This window comes from Artemia sp. Qi Xiang Cuo, chromosome 2 (assembly GCF_049724085.1).
Source record: "Artemia sp. Qi Xiang Cuo chromosome 2, ASM4972408v1, whole genome shotgun sequence".
Taxonomy (NCBI): domain Eukaryota; kingdom Metazoa; phylum Arthropoda; class Branchiopoda; order Anostraca; family Artemiidae; genus Artemia; species Artemia sp. Qi Xiang Cuo.
Window position 1 is genome coordinate 45,997,950 of NC_142795.1, and position 20,716 is coordinate 46,018,665.

General features: G+C 33.3%; 1 protein-coding gene across 1 annotated transcript in view; it reads left to right on the forward strand.

Moving 5' to 3' along the window:
• The window catches only part of LOC148955282 (metabotropic glutamate receptor 5-like), a 412,763-nt gene that overhangs the window by 83,368 nt on the left and 308,679 nt on the right, over window positions 1-20,716 (forward strand). The window contains exons 5-6 of the mRNA XM_089106900.1: window positions 8,816-8,931; window positions 19,080-19,210. Coding sequence (XP_088963026.1) covers window positions 8,816-8,931; window positions 19,080-19,210 — 247 coding nt within the window. The remainder of the gene's footprint in view (window positions 1-8,815; window positions 8,932-19,079; window positions 19,211-20,716) is intronic.

Sequence of the window (20,716 nt, forward strand, 5' to 3'; positions counted from 1 at the left end):
ACAAATTTTTGGACTTGCAAACATCAACCCAGACATGCAAACAAACAGAATCAGACACTCAAACAGAGAAAAACAGACACTTTAAACATTCAAACCAACAAAGATAAATACTTGGACTTGCAAACACCAAGCAAGACATGTAAATAAATAGAATCAGCCACATAAACAGAGAAAAACAGACCCTTTAGACATTCAAACAAAGACAAATTCTTGGACTTACAAACACCAACCCAGGCATGCAAACAAATAGAATCAGAAACACAAACAGAGAAAGACAGACTATTTTGATATTCAAACCAACAAAGACACATACTTGGGCTTGCAAACACCAACCCAGACGTTCAAACAAATAGAATCAGTCACACAAGCAGAGAAACACAGACATTTTAGACATTCAACCAAACAAAGACAAATACTTGGACTTGCAGACACCAATCCGAACATGCAAACAAATACAATCATACACACAAACAGATAAATACAGACACTTTAGACATTCAAAACATCAAAGACAAATTCTTTGACATGCAAACACCAGCCCAGACATGCAAACAAATAGAATCAGACACACAAACAGAGAAAGACAGACACTTTAGACATTCAAACCAACAATGAAAGATACTTGGAATTGCAAACACTAACCCAGACATGCAAACAAATAGAATCAGACACACAAACAGATAAAGACAGAAACTTTAGACATTCAAACCAACAAAGACAAATTCTTGGACTTGCAAACACCAACCCAGACATGCATACAAATAGAATCAGACACACAAACAGAGAAAGACAGACACTTTCGACATTCAAACTAATAAACATTCAAACCAACAAAGACAAATACTTGGACTTGCAAACACTAAGCAAGACATGTAAACAAATAGAATTAGCCTAATAAACAGAGAAAAACAGACACTTTAGACATTCAAACAAACAAAGACAAATTCTTGGACTTACAAACACCAACCCAGACATGCAAACAAATAGAATCAGATACACAAACAGAGAAAGAGAGACATTTTAGACATTCAAACCAACAATGACAGATACTTGGACTTGCAAACACTAACCCAGACATGCAAACAAATTGAATCAGACACAAAAACAGAGAAAGACAGACATTTTAACATTCAAACCAACAAAGACAAATACTTGGACTTGCAAACACCAAGCAAGACATGTAAACAGATAGAATCAGCCACATAAACAGAGAAAAACAGACAACTTAGACATTCAAACAAACAAAGACAAATTCTTGGACTTACAAACACCATACCAGACATGCAAACAAATAGAATCAGATACAAAAACAGAGAAAGATAGACAATTTAGACATTCAAACCAACAATGAAAGATACTTGGACTTGCAAACACCAACTCAGACATGCAAACAAATAGAATCAGACGTACAAACAGAGAAAGACAGATATTTTAGACATTCAAACCAACAAAGACAAATACTTGGACTTGCAAACACCAGTCCAAACATGCAAACAAATAGAATCAGACACACAAACAGAGAAACACAGACAATTTAGACATTCAAACCAACAATGACAGATACTTGGAACACAAACCAAGACATGCAAACAAGTATAATAAGACACACAAACAGAGAAGGACAGACATTTTAGACATTCAAACCAGCAAAGACAAATACTTGGACTTGTAAACACCAATCCAGACATGCAAACAAATAGAATCAGACACACAAACAGATAAAGACAGACACTTTTGACATTCAAACCAACAAAGACAAATTCTTGGACTTGCAAACACCAACCCAGGCATGCATACAAATAGAATCAGACACACAAACAGAAAAAGACAGACACTTTAGACATTCAAACCAATAAACATTCAAACCAACAAAGATAAAAATACTTGGACTTGCAAACACCAAGCAAGACATGTAAACAAATAGAATCAGCCACATAAACAGAGAAAAACAGACACTTTAGACATTCAAACAAACAAAGACAAATTCTTGGACTTACAAACACCAACCCAGACATGCAAACAAATAGAATCAGAAACACAAACAGAGAAAGATAGACAATTTTGACATTCAAACCAACAAAGACAGATACTTGGACTAGCAAACACCAACCCAGACATGCAAACAAATAGAATCACACACACAAACAGAGAAAGACAGACATTTTAGACATTCAAACCAACAAAGACAAATACTTGGACTTGCAAACATCAATCCAGACATGCAAACAAATAGAATTAGACACACAAACAGAGAAAGACAGACACTTTAGACATTCAAACCAATAAACATTCAAACCAACCAAGACCAATACTTGGACTGGCAAACACCAAGCAAGACATGTAAGCAAATAGAATTAGCAACATAAACAGAGAAAAACAGACACTTTAGACACTTTAGACAAACACCAACCCAGACATGCACACAAATAGAATCAGACACACAAACAGAGAAAGACAGACATTTTAGACATTCAAACCAACAAAGACAAATACTTTGACTTGTAAACACCAATCCAGACATGCAAACAAATAGAATCAGTAACAAAAACAGATAAAGACAGACACTTTAGAAATTCAAATCAACAAAGACAAATTCTTGGACTTGCAAACACCAACCCAGACATGCATACAAATAGAATCAGACACACAAACAGAGAAAGACAGACACTTTAGACATTCTAACCAACAAAGACAAATACTTGGACTTGCAAACACCAAGCAAGACATGTAAACAAATAGAATCAGCCACATAAACAGAGAAAAACAGACACTTTAAACATTCAAATAAACAAAGACAAATTCTTCGTTTTACAAACACCAACCCAGACATGCAAACAGATAGAATCAGACACACAAACAGAGAAAGACAGACATTTTAGACATCCAAACCAACAAAGACAAATACTTGGACTTGTAAACACCAATCCAGACATGCAAACAAATAGAATCAGACACACAAACTGATAAAGACAGACACTTAAGACATTCAAACCAACAATGACAGATACTTGGACTTGCAAACACTAACCCAGACATGCAAACAAATAGAATCAGACACACAAACAGAGAAAGACAGACATTTTAGACATTCAAACCAACAAAGACAAATACTTGGACTTGCAAACACCAAGCAAGACATGTAAACAAATAGAATCAGCCACATAAACCTAGAAAAACAGACACTTTAGACATTCAAACAAACAAAGACAAATTCTCGGACTTACAAACACCAACCCAGACATGCAAACAAATAGAATCAGAAACACAAACAGAGAAAGACAGACAATTTTGACATTCAAACCAACAAAGACAGATACTTGGACTTGCAAACACCAACCCAGACATGCAAACAAATAGAATCAGACATACAAACAGAGAAAGACAGATATTTTAGACATTCACACCAACAAAGACAAATACTTGGACTTGCAAACACCAATCCAAACATGCAAACAAATAGAATCATACACACAAACAGATAAAGACAGACACTTTAGACATTCAAACCAACAAAGACAAATTCTTTGACTTGCAAACACCAACACATACATGCAAACAAATAGAATCAGACACAAAAACAGAGAAACAAAGACAATTTAGACATTCAAACCAACAATGACAGATACTTGGACTTGCAAACACTAACCCAGACATGCAAACAAATAGAATCAGACACACAAACAGAGAAAGAAAGACATTTTAGACATTCAAACCAACAAGGACAAATACTTGGAATTGTAAACACCAATCCAGACATGAAAACAAATAGAATCAGACACGCAAACAGATAAAGACAAACATTTTAGACATTCAAACCAACAAAGACATATTCTTGGACTTGCAAACACCAACCCAGACATGCATACAAATAGAATCAGACACACAAACAGAGAAAGACAGACACTTTAGACATTCAAACCAACAAAGACAAATACTTGGACTTGTAAACACCAATCCAGATATGCAAACAAATAGAATCAGACACACAAACAGATAAAGACAGACACTTTAGACATTCAAACCAACAAAGACAAATTCTTGGACTTACAAACACAAACCCAGACATGCAAACAAATTGAATCAGACATACAAACAGAGAAAGACAAACACTTTAGACATTCAAACCAATAAACATTCAAACCAACAAAGACAAATACTTGGAATTGCAAACACCATGCAAGACATGTAAACAAATAGAATTAGCCACATAAACAGAGAAAAACAGACGCTTTAGACATTCAAACAAACAAAGACAAATTCTTTGACTTACAAACACCAACCCAGACATGCAAGCAAATAAAATCAGATACACAAACAGAGAAAGACAGACAATTTAAACATTCAAACCAATAAAGACAGATGCTTGGACTTGCAAAAACTAACCCAGACATGCAAACAAATAGAATCAGACACACAAACAGAGAAAGACAGACATTTTAGACATTCAAACCAACAAAGACAAATACTTGGACTTGCAAACACCAATCCAGACATGCAAACAAATAGAATAAGACACACAAACAGATAAAGACAGACACTTTAGGCATTCAAAACAACAAAAACAAATTCTTGGACTTGCAAACACCAGCCCAGACATGCAAACAAATAGAATCAGACACAGAAACAGAGAAAGACAGACTATTTAGACATTCATATCAACAAAGACAGATACTTAGACTTGCAAACACTAACCCAGACCTGCAAACAAATAGAATCAGACACACAAACAGAGAAAGACAGACATTTTAGACATTCAAACCAACAAAGACAAATACTTGGCCTTGTAAACACCAATCCAGACATGCAAACAAATAGAATCAGACACACAAACAGATAAAGACAGACACTTTAGACATTCAAACCAACAAAGACAAATTCTTGGACTTGCAAACACCAACCCAGACATGCATACAAATAGAATCAGACACACAAACAGAGAAAGACAGACAATTTATAAATTCAAACCAACAAAGAAGAATTCTTGGACTTGCTAACACAAACCCAGACATGCATACAAATAGAATCAGACACACAAACAGAGAAAGACAGACACTTTAGACATTCAAACCAACAAATACAAATACTTAGACTTGCAAACACTAACCCAGACATGCAAACAAATAGAATCAGGCACATAAACAGAGAAAGACAGACACTAGGTAAATCACGACAAAACATTACTGAAATAATCCAAGTCTTGCATTTCAATGAAAGAAATTCAAAATGAACTTTGTAAAATAAAGAGAACGTAAAAATCCAAAATGAACTTTGAAAAATCAAGAGAATGTAACTGTGACAAGGTAAACCAGGACAAAACACTACTGAAATATTCCAACTCTTGCATTTCAAGGAAAGAAATCCAAAATGAACTTTGAAAAATCAAGAAAATGTAATTGTAACAAGGTAAAGCACAACAAAACACTACTGAAATATACCAACTCTTGCATTTCAATGAAAGAAATCCGAAATGAACTTTGAAAAATCAAGAGAATGTAACTTTGACAAGATAAACCACAACAAAACACTACTGAATTTAAGCATGTTTCATCTCATTCGAAGATGAAACATGTAGATTTCATCTACATCTCTCTTAGTATCATCTTTTAGTATACTATAACGTTAGACTCTATTTTAAACTGACAACACTGTTCAAACACCACTTGTGTATTATACAGAGCACATCGGAGAGGTAGAGCTAGGTCAACTCGCAATGTAATTCTATCATCATTAACCGTTTTCATAGATTTATGTTGTCTCAAATTTATAATAAATAAGGTATAAATTAACATGCTCTTTAGGGTTACCTTAACTGCTAATCACTTTATCCCTTTTTCTCCACCTTCATGCAATCCAATTCGCAAATACTATCTAGCACTGTTTTTTTTCTCTATTTTTCAATTAATATCGTTTTTATAGTCCAATTCGCGAACCCCTTATCCCTTTTTGCAAATGTCAATCAAACAATTCTAGAGATGTTACATTCTTAATCAAACTACTCTCGGGTTAAGGCAATTGTCCAAAAAAATAAGAAAACAAGACCAGTGGGGAATCCCCGCTCATACTTCCAGCTTTTTAAAATGTCCAAGTGAAGCTATGCTGCACATTCTTGTGCAATTCATATCAATAACAAAAAACGTTGTCTTATACAGCCTTGACTATAGTTTCAAAACATGCTTGGCCACTTTATACCTTGCCAGCTTTTTTGCAATGCAAAACGTGTTTAATCACGTGTAGAGGTCCCATAGAATAACATTGGAAGGCCATGTGAGAAGATACTCACTCTCTTTGAAAAGGTGTAGAGAATCAAGCAAATAGTATGGGAATTCCTAAAGCAGCGGTAGAAATGGTACTTAGTCCTCTACTTATACATACATATATATATATATATATATATATATATATATATATATATATATATATATATATATATATATATATATATATATATATATATATATATATATATATATATATATATATATATATATATATATATATATATATATATATATATATATATATATACATATATATATATATATATATATATATATATATATATATATATATATATATATATATATATATATATATATATATATATATATATATATATATATATATATATATATATATATATATATATATATATATATATATATATATATATATAATATATATATATAAAGTCCATCAAAATAATCTTAAAACAAAGTCCATCAAAATAATCCATATAAATGGGGATAGAACATAACCCTGCTTAAATCATGGTTTAATACAAAACCAGCTGCTAACCTCATTTCCAACCTTAACACCAGCAGTATTATTCTCGTACATAGCACTAATCACTTTATTGTATTTGTCTGGTATACCATACAAGGATAAAACCTTTACTAAAGCTCTTCTATCAACAGAATCGAACGCTTGCTCGTAATCCAAAGGTGTTTGAAAACTCAGGCACTTCTCAATTATTAGCCTAAGAGTGAAAATTTGGTCGACACATCCTCTACCTTTTCTAAAACTGCACTGCTCTTCTCTTAAAACTTTGTCTACGGCATCTCTCAGTCTAAAAAGTATCATAAGACTAAGTAATTTACTACCTACAGAGACCAGACTAATGCCTCGATAATTACCACACTCACTTTTATCACTTAGTAGTAGTAGTAGTAGTATATATATATATATATATATATATATATATATATATATATATATATATATATATATATATATATATATATATATATATATATATATATATATATATATATATATATATATATATATATATATATATATATATATATATATCTATATCATATATATATATATATATATATATATATATATATATATATATATATATATATATATATACATATATATATATATATAAGAAACCTTATAAGAAAAGTTTAAGTCTCAGTTTAAGTGAATTGATTCTTTTTTAGACAGGATTTCAAACAAAGAATTTTTTTTCTCCCAATCCCTGGCGAGACTGCGGAAACGTTTAGCTATTAATAAAATGCCAGCTAGAATTCCTGTGGGGACATCGCTTGGTAGTTTCCACCTGGCAAAATTTACCGTCTTCTACCAGAACTTAGCTTTAGGCTGAGTGCTTATAGAACGTGAAAATTTTCACCTGGCGTTATAATTTCGTTATATATTTACCTAAAATTGACGTAGAAACCAGTTTTTTCGCTCCTAGCTCCAAAGCGTCAATGCAACAGCGGATTTAATATTTTGTCTTTTATTTTCATTTGATGGAACAAATGATTTTAGTCTGTACTATATTTAAAAAACTTTTGAGTGTACATTCTTATTTGAAGTGCTTGAAGCGTAAAAAATCGACAATTTTGGATCAACAATTTTCTAATTAAGTGGCTTGCAGCAAATAAAAACTTCGTCTTAGTCTTTTCAATAGTTAGTTGAGCAAAAAGAAATCTTTGTGACCTAGGATATAAGTGTGGTTAAAATTGCTGGTTAAATTGAGTCAGTTAAATCGTAATGGAATTTATTTTTATTTGGTAGAAGATATAATAATGCGTAAATATGTAAGACTACCATTGCGATAACTTTGATTATCAGAAAATGGTCATTATTTGGAAACACTGACGGAAAGTGTTTATCTCAGAGCAATTAATGACCAATTAAGAAATTATTAGTTTTATGCCAGAACTAGAGTTTATTAGTGCAAAATTGGTTAAAGAATCTAGAAAATAGTGACAGTTGTACTGCCAACTCATAAGTGTATACTTCCAATCACTTTTTATCGTTCCCCTCCATCCACTTTGCTCAATACGATTGGCAAGTCGAGCTGCCAGCTTTGGCAACTGGACTTTGTATAGCTGAGGAGGAATTAGACTTTTGGTGGTTCCAAATAGAGTGAACGGCTCTTCTGTTCTTAGCATCCTTACCAAGTTTCTTTTTTCACTTTTCTAAGCTCATGTTACTCGCTAGAATTTGTTATGTGGACCTTTAACCTTTGCAGTAAGACTTTTCTTTGCTAAGTCGGAGCTCAAACTCTCACAGCTCACAATGTTGGCCTTCACTTCACTCAGGCAGTTTCTGAGTCACTGAATATTTTTTTCAACATTCTATTAGAATTAATATAACAAGGAATAGGCGTAAGCTTACAGATACAGGATACATGCAGTAAATACATGGAGTGAAAAAAAAAACTGAAACTTAAAATGAGTTTCTTTCAAATCCCAAACAACTGTGTTGACGTAATTAATTTTATATATTTAATTACTGATTTCAATAGTTGTGTATCAATCGTAAATCTAGTACTTATGTTCATTTCTGTTCACAGTGAACTACGGACAAAAAGGTATAGATGTTTTCCGAGAGCTAGCACAAGGGAACAAGATATGTATTGCAGAAGAAGAAAATATTGCGTTTGATGCTGACAATGACACTTATGATGAGGTATTTTTTGGGGGTTTTAAGAAGAGCAATTTTTACTTTTAAGCCAATATATGATCTTATCATTAGGCGGAAAATTATATGATATTTAGTTATTAGGGTGGTAGGTAAAGGTAGGTTGAACGAAGTGCAAGTTAAATCTAAGAATACTGCTTTGCCTTCCCTCACTAACAGGGATCAAAAGTGTTTTTTTTTTTAAATAAACAAATAGATGCGGACCACTAAAATTCAAAGTTTCTTAATCTTATACAGACTCCATCAAATGAACTCAAACTCTATATATACGACCTATAAAAAAGTTCCATAGCATTAAGTTAATTTATGCCGGGTTTTGCACCGCTAACCTAACATAAATTAACCTAACATATAGCTTTAAAAATATAACTAAACTTTATTTAACCTAGGCAAACACAATATCACAAGTCAAAGCATGAAATATAGCAAATCAATGATTTCAAACAATAAACATTCGAAGTAGACAAAGATAACACTAAGAAGTCAAATCAGGAAATACCCAACTAAACATCTTAGATAATAAATTTCACACGAAACATGGGAAACCCAAAGAGTGCTAGGTTGGAAAAGTCAAGATTAGCAATCTAAGCATCCTAGTCATGGGCCTTAGACAATACTAACCTACGAATGGCTAAAACAATTAGCTCATAGCAAAATAAGCATCCAAAATTACAAGTTTCCGACAACACACACCTAAAAAGGCTAAAAAAAAGTAGCTCAGAAAAGGCCAACATAGTGAACTAAACATCTCAAATCCTAAATTTAACACAAGTCAAATCTCGAACAACCAAAGTAAATATCCCATATAATAAGTACAGACATCACTCATCTGCAAAGGCTAAGAAACCAATTACTACCACTACTATTACTACTACTACTACTACTACTACTGTTACAACTCCTACTACTACTACTATTGCTACCACTACTAATACTGCTACTACTACTACTACTACTACTACTACTACTACTACTACTAATAATACTACTACTACTACTACTACTACTACTACTACTACTACTACTACTACTACTACTACTACTACTACTACTACTACTACTACTACTACTATTATTGCTATCACTACTATTACTGCTACTTCTTCTACTACTACTACTATTGCCACTACTACTACTACTACTACCACTGCTATTACTACTATTTCTACGACTACTACTACTACTATTACTATTACTACAACAACTACTACTACTACTACAACTACTACTACCACTGCTACTACTACTACTACTGACACTCTTACTACTACTACTACTACTACTACAATTACTTCTACTACTACTACCACTATTACAACTCATACTACTACTACTGTTGCTGCCACTACTATTACTGCTACTACTACTACTACTAGTACTACTAGTACTACTACTACTACTACTACTACTACTACTACTACTACTACTACTACTACTACTACTACTAGTCCTACTACTACTACTACTACTACTACAACTATTGCAACTCCTACTACTACTACTGTTGCTACCACTACTATTACTGCTACTATTACTACTACTACTACTACTACTACTTCTACTACTTCTACTACTACTACTGCTGTTACTACTAATACTATTAATACTACTACTACTAGCAGTATTACTGCTACTGCTACTACCATTGGTATCTCGACTACTACTTCTTAAAACATCTAATACTACCCCTACTGCTACTTCGGCAGCGGCTACAACTACTAATATTACTACTACTGGAAATATCACTACTACTACTACTACTACTACTACTACTATTACTACTACTAAATATCCTATGTTGGAAAAGTCAAAATTAACATATTAAGTATTCCTAACCCTAATTTTTCAATCAACACCCTACAAACAAGACAAGAAAGGATTGTTAAAGCTAACATATACACCTTAAACCACGAACCAAGAATTAACCAATCTAATAGAAGGTTAGAAAAGTAAAAAAAAAAAGAAAACATGACGAGGAACTCGAAAAACAAAAGTTCATCCTTAAATTCTCATAAACAAAAAGTATTAGTAAATTCTTTAAAAACCAAATTTTAAACAATAATTAAAAAAAAACTATATTTAAACGCTTATTTTGAAAAAAAATTTCGAATATTAATTTTTGAAAAGAAACTTAAACACTGATTTCTAAAAAAAAAAAAAAATAATTTCAAACACCAATTTAAAAAAGTAGTTATTTACTAAAAGAAGAGAAAATGTATGTTTTTGTTTGTTTGTGTGTGTGTATGTGTGTTTTGGTATATATATGTGTGTGTATGTGTGTGTATGTGCATGTCTGAAATAAATTTTGATAGTAAGCTGTTATAGGGGTGTACAAAAACGTAAAAAACAAGCTTTTTCAGCAAGAAAAGAAAAAAGAACTTGTTTGAAATTAATGAAATAAAGCCTTTTGATGAATATGGTTTTAAAGGAATTTACGAAAATATATGAAACACGGCAAATGAACAATAAAAATAAAAAGGACTTGTTTTAAATTAATAAAATAAAGATTTTTGATCAATATGGTGTTGCAGCAGTTTACGAAAACGTAATAAAACGAGGTCAATGAGCAATAAAAGAGGAAATAACTTGTTTGAAATTAATCAAATAAAGCCTTTTGATGAATTTGGTTTTAAAGTAGTGTGCAAAATGTGAAAAACAAGGTTAATGAGCAATACAAGGAAAAAGAACTTGTTTGAAATTAATAAAACAAGGTATTTTTTACCGAAATAATGTCAAAGGAGTGTACGAAAATGTAATAAAGACAAGTTCATGAACAATAGAAAGGAAAAGAACTTGTTTGGAATTAATATAGTAAGGCTTTTTGACCAATATAGTGTTATAGGAGAGTACGAAAATGTAAAAACAAGGGTAATGATTAATAAAAACTTGGAGGTATATAATCTCATCCTTTCGGTACAAAAAATAACAAAAATAGAATAAACTAAGAAATTAGAAAAAGTTGAAAATTAAAGAAAGTCTAAGAGGAGGCCGGCCAACCTAAAATAGAGCATGGGAAGGGCCCTCATAGGTCTAGAAAAGTTATAAAAAAGGGATATGAGTCCCAAAAATACCAATTTGTTCATATGCCCCTGTCGAAACATAAAAATCTTGAAAAAGATAAAAGTAACCATTGTAAATGTTGAAAATTTGAAAAACTAAATGTTAAAACTAGAATTAAAGAAAACACACAGTTAGAACTCGCAAAGCAAAAACCAAATTTTAAAATCGTGAAATCACAGAAATCAAGTAGTTAAACTTAATAAACGGAAAATCAAAATGTTAAAAAGCTGATAAAAGGTAAAATATAAGAAAAAAAGGCGTAAATTAAAAAAGTCGACAAGCACGATCGACCTCAAACCCTAGAAGGGCCCCAAGTCGGGGCCATTTATTCTCACCCGTTAGCTCAGGAAAACAAAACACAGGCTAAGATTCAGAGAACCAGTGTCAATCTGTAAGAATCAAAAGATGAAATCAACAGAGCCCTCTCTGAATTTTCTACGAACACCTCTTCCATACAAAATTGCCAGAAAAAGTTACATTGAAAGCAAATGGCTTTTTACAAATCAGTGTTTCTCTGATGCATCACCTTTTAGCTTTTTTTAAAGATAAAAGTCACTTTTTTGGGGAATAAGGTCAATTTTCAGTCAACAAAAGTAACCTTTTTCGTGTGAATTTATTAAAAAAAACTTTCGGAAAAAGAAGTTTTTTAAAACAAAACTAAAGGCCATATTAAACTTAAGATCAGAAGAAATACAATAGCTCGAACTCAAAAAGACCAGAGATTACTATTAAAGAATAAATGAAACCCAAAACGAATAGAAATTAAATAGACAACTATAGCAAAAAAATATACAACAGGTACTAATACAAATGAATAAATACATCTTAAAACGAGCAAAGCTTAAGTTGAATATGCAAATCAAGCTTCTGAGCTTAAGTTTAAAATGGCCTTTACTTTTCTTTGAAAAAATTATTTTTTGGAAAGTTGTTTTAATTAATTTTTGTTTGTTTTTGATTGCAAAAATTTTCAAGTTTTTAAAAATTCCTTATTTCAAAATAAAAATTTTTTTAAAAATTAAATTTTCATCAAAGTATCAAAACTGGTATCAAAGTAACAATATCAAAACGAAAAAAGTTTGCCCCCTTTGAAATGAGTCTGATCTTAAGTTTAATATGGCCTTAAAAAAATCTTAAAAGTTTAAAAAATCAAAATTTTTTCAAAAAATTAAATTCTCATCAAAGTATCAAAACTGGTATCAAAGTAACAATATCAAAGTGAAAAAAGTTTGCCCCCTTTGAAATGAGTCCCCTTTGAAGTTTATACGACGACGCCTTCTTCTATATGAAGTCCGTCTGGGGAAAAAAATAAATGGAGTGTGGGGGAGGCTAGGTGCCCTCCGATCACTTTATACTCTTAAAAAGTGAATTAAAACTTTCGATTTCCAATCAAATGAGCCCTCTATGAAGTTTATACGAGCATCCCTTCCAAACTTACAAAGCCTACTCTTGGGCCCTGGGGGGCTGTGTCCACACCGGAATTTTTGTTATCTGAACTTTGTACTATTTTTATCAAAATGTCTATCCCAAAATTTTTATCTGATGTGTTTAGGGTGTGGAGGGGGGGGGGGGTTGTTGCCCTCCAATCTCTTTTGAATCTTAAAAAGTGAACAAGACATTTCAATATCCAATCAAATGAGCACTCTCCGAAGTTCACACGAGCTTCCCTTCCTTAAAAATTATATATACCCCAAAAGCATTACTTACAACGCCTGCCCCCGGGCCACGGGGGGTTGCGTCGACACAGGAGTTTTTCTTAACTAACCTTTGAATTATTTTTAATGAAATGGCTATTTTTAAAATTTTATCGGATAGGGTTGGGGAACAAGGAGTGTATAAGGGGGGGGGAGGGTCGGGATCAGTTGCCCTCAGATATCTTTTGACTCTTAAAAAGTGAACTAGAACTTTAAATTTCCGATCAAATGAGCCCCCTCTGAAGTTTATACGAGCATCCCTTTCATAAGAACCATACACGCCCCTAGGACAACACTTACAACGCCAACCCCCTGGGCTCTGGGGGGGGGGGTGTTGACACCGGAGTTCTTGTTATCTAATTTTTTTAACAATTTTTAAAAACTTGCTATCTCAAAATTTGTAGCGGATGGGTTCGGGGAAAACTTTCAATTTCCAATCAAATGAGCCCTCTATGAAGTTTATACGAGCATCCCTTTCATAAGAGCCATCCATGCCCTTACGGCAAAACTTAGAACGCCTTCTCCCGGGCCTTGTGGGGTTGTATTGATACCGGAGGTTTTCTTATCCGACCTTTGAACTTTTTTTTTAAATGACTATATCAACATTTTCATCAGATGGGTTTGGGAAAAGAAGGCGTGGGCGGGGGGGGGGGGCTAGTTGTCCACGGATCTCTTTTGACTATTAAAAAGTGAACTCGAACTTAAAATTTCAAATCAAATGAGCTTTCTCTGAAGTAACGAGTATCCCTTTCATAAGAATCATATGCAACAGGGCATAACTGACAACGCCTGCCTTCGGGCCCTTGGGGGTTGTATCGACACCTGAGTTTTTGTTATCTGACTTTTAAACAATTTTTATCTTAGTGGATATCTCAAAATTTCTATTGGATGCATACGAGAAAAAAAGGGGCGAGGGGGGGGGGCTGTAGTTACCCTCCAATCTCCTTTGACTCTCAAAACTGAACTAGAACTTTCCATTTCCAATCAAATTAGCCCTCTCTGAAATTTTTACGATCATCCCTTCCATAAGAACCATATATTCCCCCAGGGCATAACTTACAACGCTTGCCTTCGGGCCCTGGGGGGCTGTGTCGACCCTGGAGTCATCGTTATATGGTATTTGAGCTATTTTTAAAAAAATGGCTATCACAAAGTTGTTATCAGATGGGTTTGAGAAAAATGGGCGTGGAGGGGTGGGGGGCTAGGTGCCCTCCAATCTTCTTTGACTCTTAAAAAGTGAACTAGAACTTTCAATTTCCAATCGAATGAGCTCTCTTTGAAGTTTATACAAGCATCCCTTCCATAAGAACCATATATGCCCCCAGGGAATAATTTACAACGCCTGCCCCTGGTCCCTGGGTGGTTGTGTCGACACCGGAGTTTTTGTTATATGATCTTTGAACTATTTTTAACAAAAAAGCTATCTAAAAAGTTTTATCGGATGCATTTGGGAAAAAAGGGCAAAGGAAAGAGGGCTGGTTACGCTCCAATATCTTTTGACGCTTAAAAAGTGAACTAGAACTTTCAATTTCCAATCAAATGAGCCCTCTCTGAAGTTTATACGAGCATTCCTTCCATAAGAACCATATATACCCCCAAGGCATAACTTATAACCCTTGCCCTGAAGACCTTGGGGGGAGTGTCATGCTCAAAGATATAATTTTCTGAACTTTCAACTACGTTGAACAAAATGGCTATCGCAAAATTTTGATTGGATGTGTTTGGGGAAATGGTGGGCGTAGAAGGGGTGTTAGTTGCCTTCCGATCATTAGCAACCATTAAAAAGGGCACTAGGCATTTAAAGTTCCAATCGAATTAGCCCTTTTTTAAGTTTCTACGATAACGCTTTCTATAAAAAGCTTATTTGCCCCCAGGGCATAAATAACACCCTCGCCCTGAGGGCTGTTGGGGGCTGTCATCCTAAAGACCTAATTTCCAGAATTTTCAACCACGTTGAGCAAAATGGCTATCTCAAAATTTTGATTGGATGTGTTTGGGGAAATGGTGGGCGTGGAAGGGACATTCTTTGCCTTCCAATCACTTTTGACCCTTAAAAAGGGCACTAGAACTCATGATTCCAATCGAATGAGCCCCCTTTGAAGTTTTTATGACGACCCCTTCCATATGAACTGCCTCTGGGAAAAAAAATGATAATAATAAATAAATAAATAATAAAATATTGAAACCGTATGGCCTATACTATAGGTAACGCTATAGCGTTGCCTCTGATCTAAACGGCTGTCCTATAACATATTTTCGTGTTCCAATGTCTTACTCCTATATATATATATATATATATATATATATATATATATATATATATATATATATATATATATATATATATATATATATATATATATATATATATATATATATATATATATATATATATTAAATAAAAAAAAATATTTTTTTTAACTGAAAGTAAGGAGCGACATTAAAACTTAAAACGAACAAAAATTATTCCGTATAAGGAAGGGGCTGTCCCCTCCTCAACACCTTGCTCTTTGCACTAAAGTTTGACTCTTTCTCACAACTCTATTGGTTATAACAATAAAAAACCTTAACGTAAAGAGCAAGGCGTTGAGGAGGAGATAGCCCCTTCCATATACGGAATAATTTCTGTTCGTTTTAAGTTTTATTGTCGCTCCTTACTTTCAGTTAAAAAAATTGTTGTTTTATTTAATTTGTGAATTTTTTTTAAATTACAATAGGAAATCCTGTGGCCCCCGTCACAGAAATGTCCCTTCCTCCAGGCCCCTCTTTTCCATGGACCGATCCTTCCATGTAGGCTCCTCCTCTGACCCCCCTCCACACCAGAAGGAATCCCTCCTGAAAACGTCTGCATACTTACAAGTAACAAATACTATATGTAAGCAATGGGCAAAGTTCATAACTTGGAGCCCTTCCCCCGGGAACTGTTGGGGATTAAGTCAGTCTCAAAGATATATTTATTAGATTTTCGACTATGCTGAACAAAATGGCAATCTCAAAATTTTGATTCGGTGACTTAGGGAAAAAAGAGCGCGGGAAGGGGGCCAAGTTGCCCTCCAATTTTTTGGTCACTTAAAAAGGGCACTAGAACTTTTAATTTTCGTTCGAATGAGCCCTCTTACGATATTCTAGGACTACTGGATCGATGCGATCACCCCTGGGAAAAAACACGCATAGGAGCTTGAAACTTCTACAGTAAGGTTCTCTGACACGCTGAATCTGATGGTGTCATTTTCATTAAAATTCTGTTACTTTTAGGGGGTGTTTCCTCCTTTTTTCGAAAATCAGGCACATTTTCTCCGGCGCGTAACTGTTAATGGGTAAGACTAAACTTGATGAAACTTATATATATTTTAAGTCAGCATAAAAATATGATTCTTTTTATATCTATTGACATCAAAATTCCGTTTTTTAGAGTTTCGGTTACTATTGAGCCGGGTCGCTCCTTACTTACAGGTCGTTACCACGAACTGTTTGATATATATATATATATATATATATATATATATATATATATATATATATATATATATATATATATATATATATATATATATATATATATATATATATATATATATATATATATATATATATATATATATATATATATATATATATAAAAGCGATCCGGAAGTTCTGACAAGTATTTCGAAAATATGCCTGCTTCTGTTTGCTGATGATATTGCTCTCATAGCACAATCGGCAAAAGAAATGCAAATATTACTAAACATAATGGAGGAATAATTGGATATGTAAGGATTAGAAATAAATAAGGAGAAAACGGTAAATGTAGTTTTTAGGAAAGGTGGAAAATTAAGGAAAGATGATGAATTTAGATTTAAAGGTGACTTTATAGAGAATAAAAAAAGAATTCGCGTATTTAGGGGTTAAGTTTTTTGGAATGGTAAGTATGCACAGGAGGTTAAGCATAGAGTACAAAAGGGAAATATGCGTATGAATTTAATTTTAAACAGGACGGTTGGGAAGATAAGGGATTTAGCAATGCATAAATATTTATTTAGTACTAAATTTCTCCCGGTTATGCATTACGGGTGTGAGCTATGGGGTTTTAGAGAAAGTGAGGAGTTGGAGAGAATGCAAAGAAATTATTTTAAGAGAGCTTTTAGGCCCATAAATCCGCTCACGGTGTTGTACTGGAGGGGTATTTCGGACTAAGTAGGTTAAGAAAAGATAGGTTAATAAGAATGGTGAAGTTTTGGATAAAAATTTTAAGAAGTAGCAAAAGGCTAGCGAAAGAAGCGTATTTTAGTTTGTTGGAGGGATAGAGTTGGCAGCAAGAAATTAAGAAAATTTTAGATGAAGTAGGATATTCGTATTTTTGAAGGTCAAGGATCAAATTCGGATACAGTGGTTGATAAGATAAAAGAAAGGTTACACGACCAAGGAATACAGCAGTGGCAGACTCGGAAGGAGGTTTCGAGATCTCTGAGTCTGTATAGTACGGTGAGGGACACGTGGGGGAAAGAAGTTTATTTTAAGTTAGGGTTGAAAGGAGAAGAAATAAAATAAATTTTGAATTTAAGGGGAGGGTCGATTGATATTGTGGAAAGGGAGAGGAAATTTAGGGGCCATGGTGTTAACCCAGTCCCTTGTCCGATGTGTAGGGAAGATGATGAGGACACTTTTCATTTTTTGTGGAATTGTAAGGAATTGGCCGATCTGAGAAAGGAGTGTTTTTCGTTAGTGTTGGCAGATAGAAGGTGGGTGGAAGGGATTGTAGGATCACGAATTAAAACAACATTAAAGAATCTGGCTAAGTATATTGATGAAGGGCTAATACATGGTTAAAGATGCATCTCTTTATAAATACTTTGTGAAGATTGATATATAAGTACATTTTTCATTATAATTTATTTGTGTTTTTTGTTGGTTTTGTTATGTTTATGTTCTGTTTTTTTTTCCTATGGCCAGATGGCTTTTTTTGGAAATACAAATATATATATATATATATATATATATATATATATATATATATATATATATATATATATATATATATATATATATATATATATATATATATATATATATATATATATATATATATATATATATATATATATATATATATATATATATATATATATGAGTGTGTGTGTGTGTGTATATATATATATATATATATATATATATATATATATATATATATATATATATATAAATATATATATATATATATATATATATATATAGTGTGTGTGTGTGTGTGTGTGTGTGTGTGTGTGTGTGTGTGTGTGTGTGTGTGTGTGTGTGTGTGTGTGTGTGTGTGTGTGTGTGTGTGTGTGTGTGTGTATATATATATATATATATATATATATATATGTACTAGATATTAAGCAATGCTAAAAAAGTTTTTTTCTGTAGGTTATAAGGAAACTTCTAGAGGAACCAAACGCTCGTGTTATAGTTTGTTTTTGTCAAGGCTCTACTGTTCGTGGACTGCTCAAAGCCCAAAGACGTCTGAAGGTGAAGCAAAACTTCTTTTTTTTAGGAAGGTACGTTTTTTCCATTTCAAAATAATTGACAATTCGACAATGGCAAAAAAAAGGCTTTCTGTGTTGCAAATAGGTATAGTTATTTTGCTTCCCAGACCTCCAGGATTTTGCTAAGAGTACTAACCTGTTAAAGTTTATGATATATGTTGAGAATTACCAGCAGAACATAGACTATTTATTCGTTGACCAGCAACGTCAGCACCACCACTGGCGGGTCCATTAAACTACAGTAACAAGGTCGAGGGATCCCAACGGCTCAACAAGTTCTTCCACACCCATATTATAACCAGTCTGAGTTGACAAATGTACTATCTATGGGGGAAGTCAGGGTCGTACTAGTTGGCCTGAGGTGCTACCACCTGCGTCATCACTAACAAATATATCCTTGGAGGGAGACGAACCCTCCAGTCAATACAACAATAACCAACCCCACCCGGGTTTGGAAAAAAATAATCTAATACAGCTGTGGCAAAAAACTTACTTTTATTTACAAATATCGACTCTAAAATCACTATCTTAATTCTATACGGGAACAAACTAAGAAATATTTGTACACATCAAAAAACGTTCCGCCTCCCATCCTAGTCAACAAAGCCATTTGTTTTTCCGTTTCAAAGTTTAATGTTTGATACATCTCATTTTCTCGCAATTGATCTTTAACAAAGTTAAAAACATAGTTGTGAGACAGAGTCAAACTTTAGCGTGAAGAGCGAGGGGTTGAGGAGGGGGCAGCCCCTTTCATATACGGAATAATTTCTGTTCGTTTTAAGTTTTAATGTCGCTCCTTACTTTCATATAAAAATCTTTTTTTTAAATTTCTGAACGTTTTTGAGTTAATGCAGCTTTTATTGTGGCTCATCATACATGAATAATCAAAACAAAATTTGCAAATTGATTTTACTTTTTTATTTAGCTAAATGGCTTTCTCTAAATTTTGTTCTGACTTAACTTACGATTTAACTTACGTAACGAACTTCTATATTCGTGTATTTTTGTTACGTGTATTAGGGGGATCGCCCTTAGCTAATCAATACCTCGCTCTTTACGCTAAATTCAAATTTTGTTCCAATTCTTTAAAAATGACCCCTTAATCACAAAGGCCGTTAATTGGAACAAATAGCTCTGATGAAAGTACAAAAAAACTTTAGCGTAGCGAGGTAATGAGTAGGGGGGGGACCCGATCATATACGTATTAGTTTCTGTTCTTTTTAAATTTTGATGTTACTCCTTACTTTCAGATGAAAAAATTATTTTTTTACTTATTTAATTTCTGATCTTTTTTTTAGATAATGCTGGGAAATCCGGCTCCCCCTTCATAGCAATGTCCCTTCCCCCAAGAAAACTTCCTACATGGAAAGATCCTTCTATATAACACCTGACCCCCCCCCCCCCCAACTACCAAAAAAATCCCCCCTGAAAACTTCTGTATGCTTCCCAATAACAAATACTATATGTAAACATTGGGCAAAGTCCATAAATTGCAGACTTTCCCCCGGGGACTGTGGG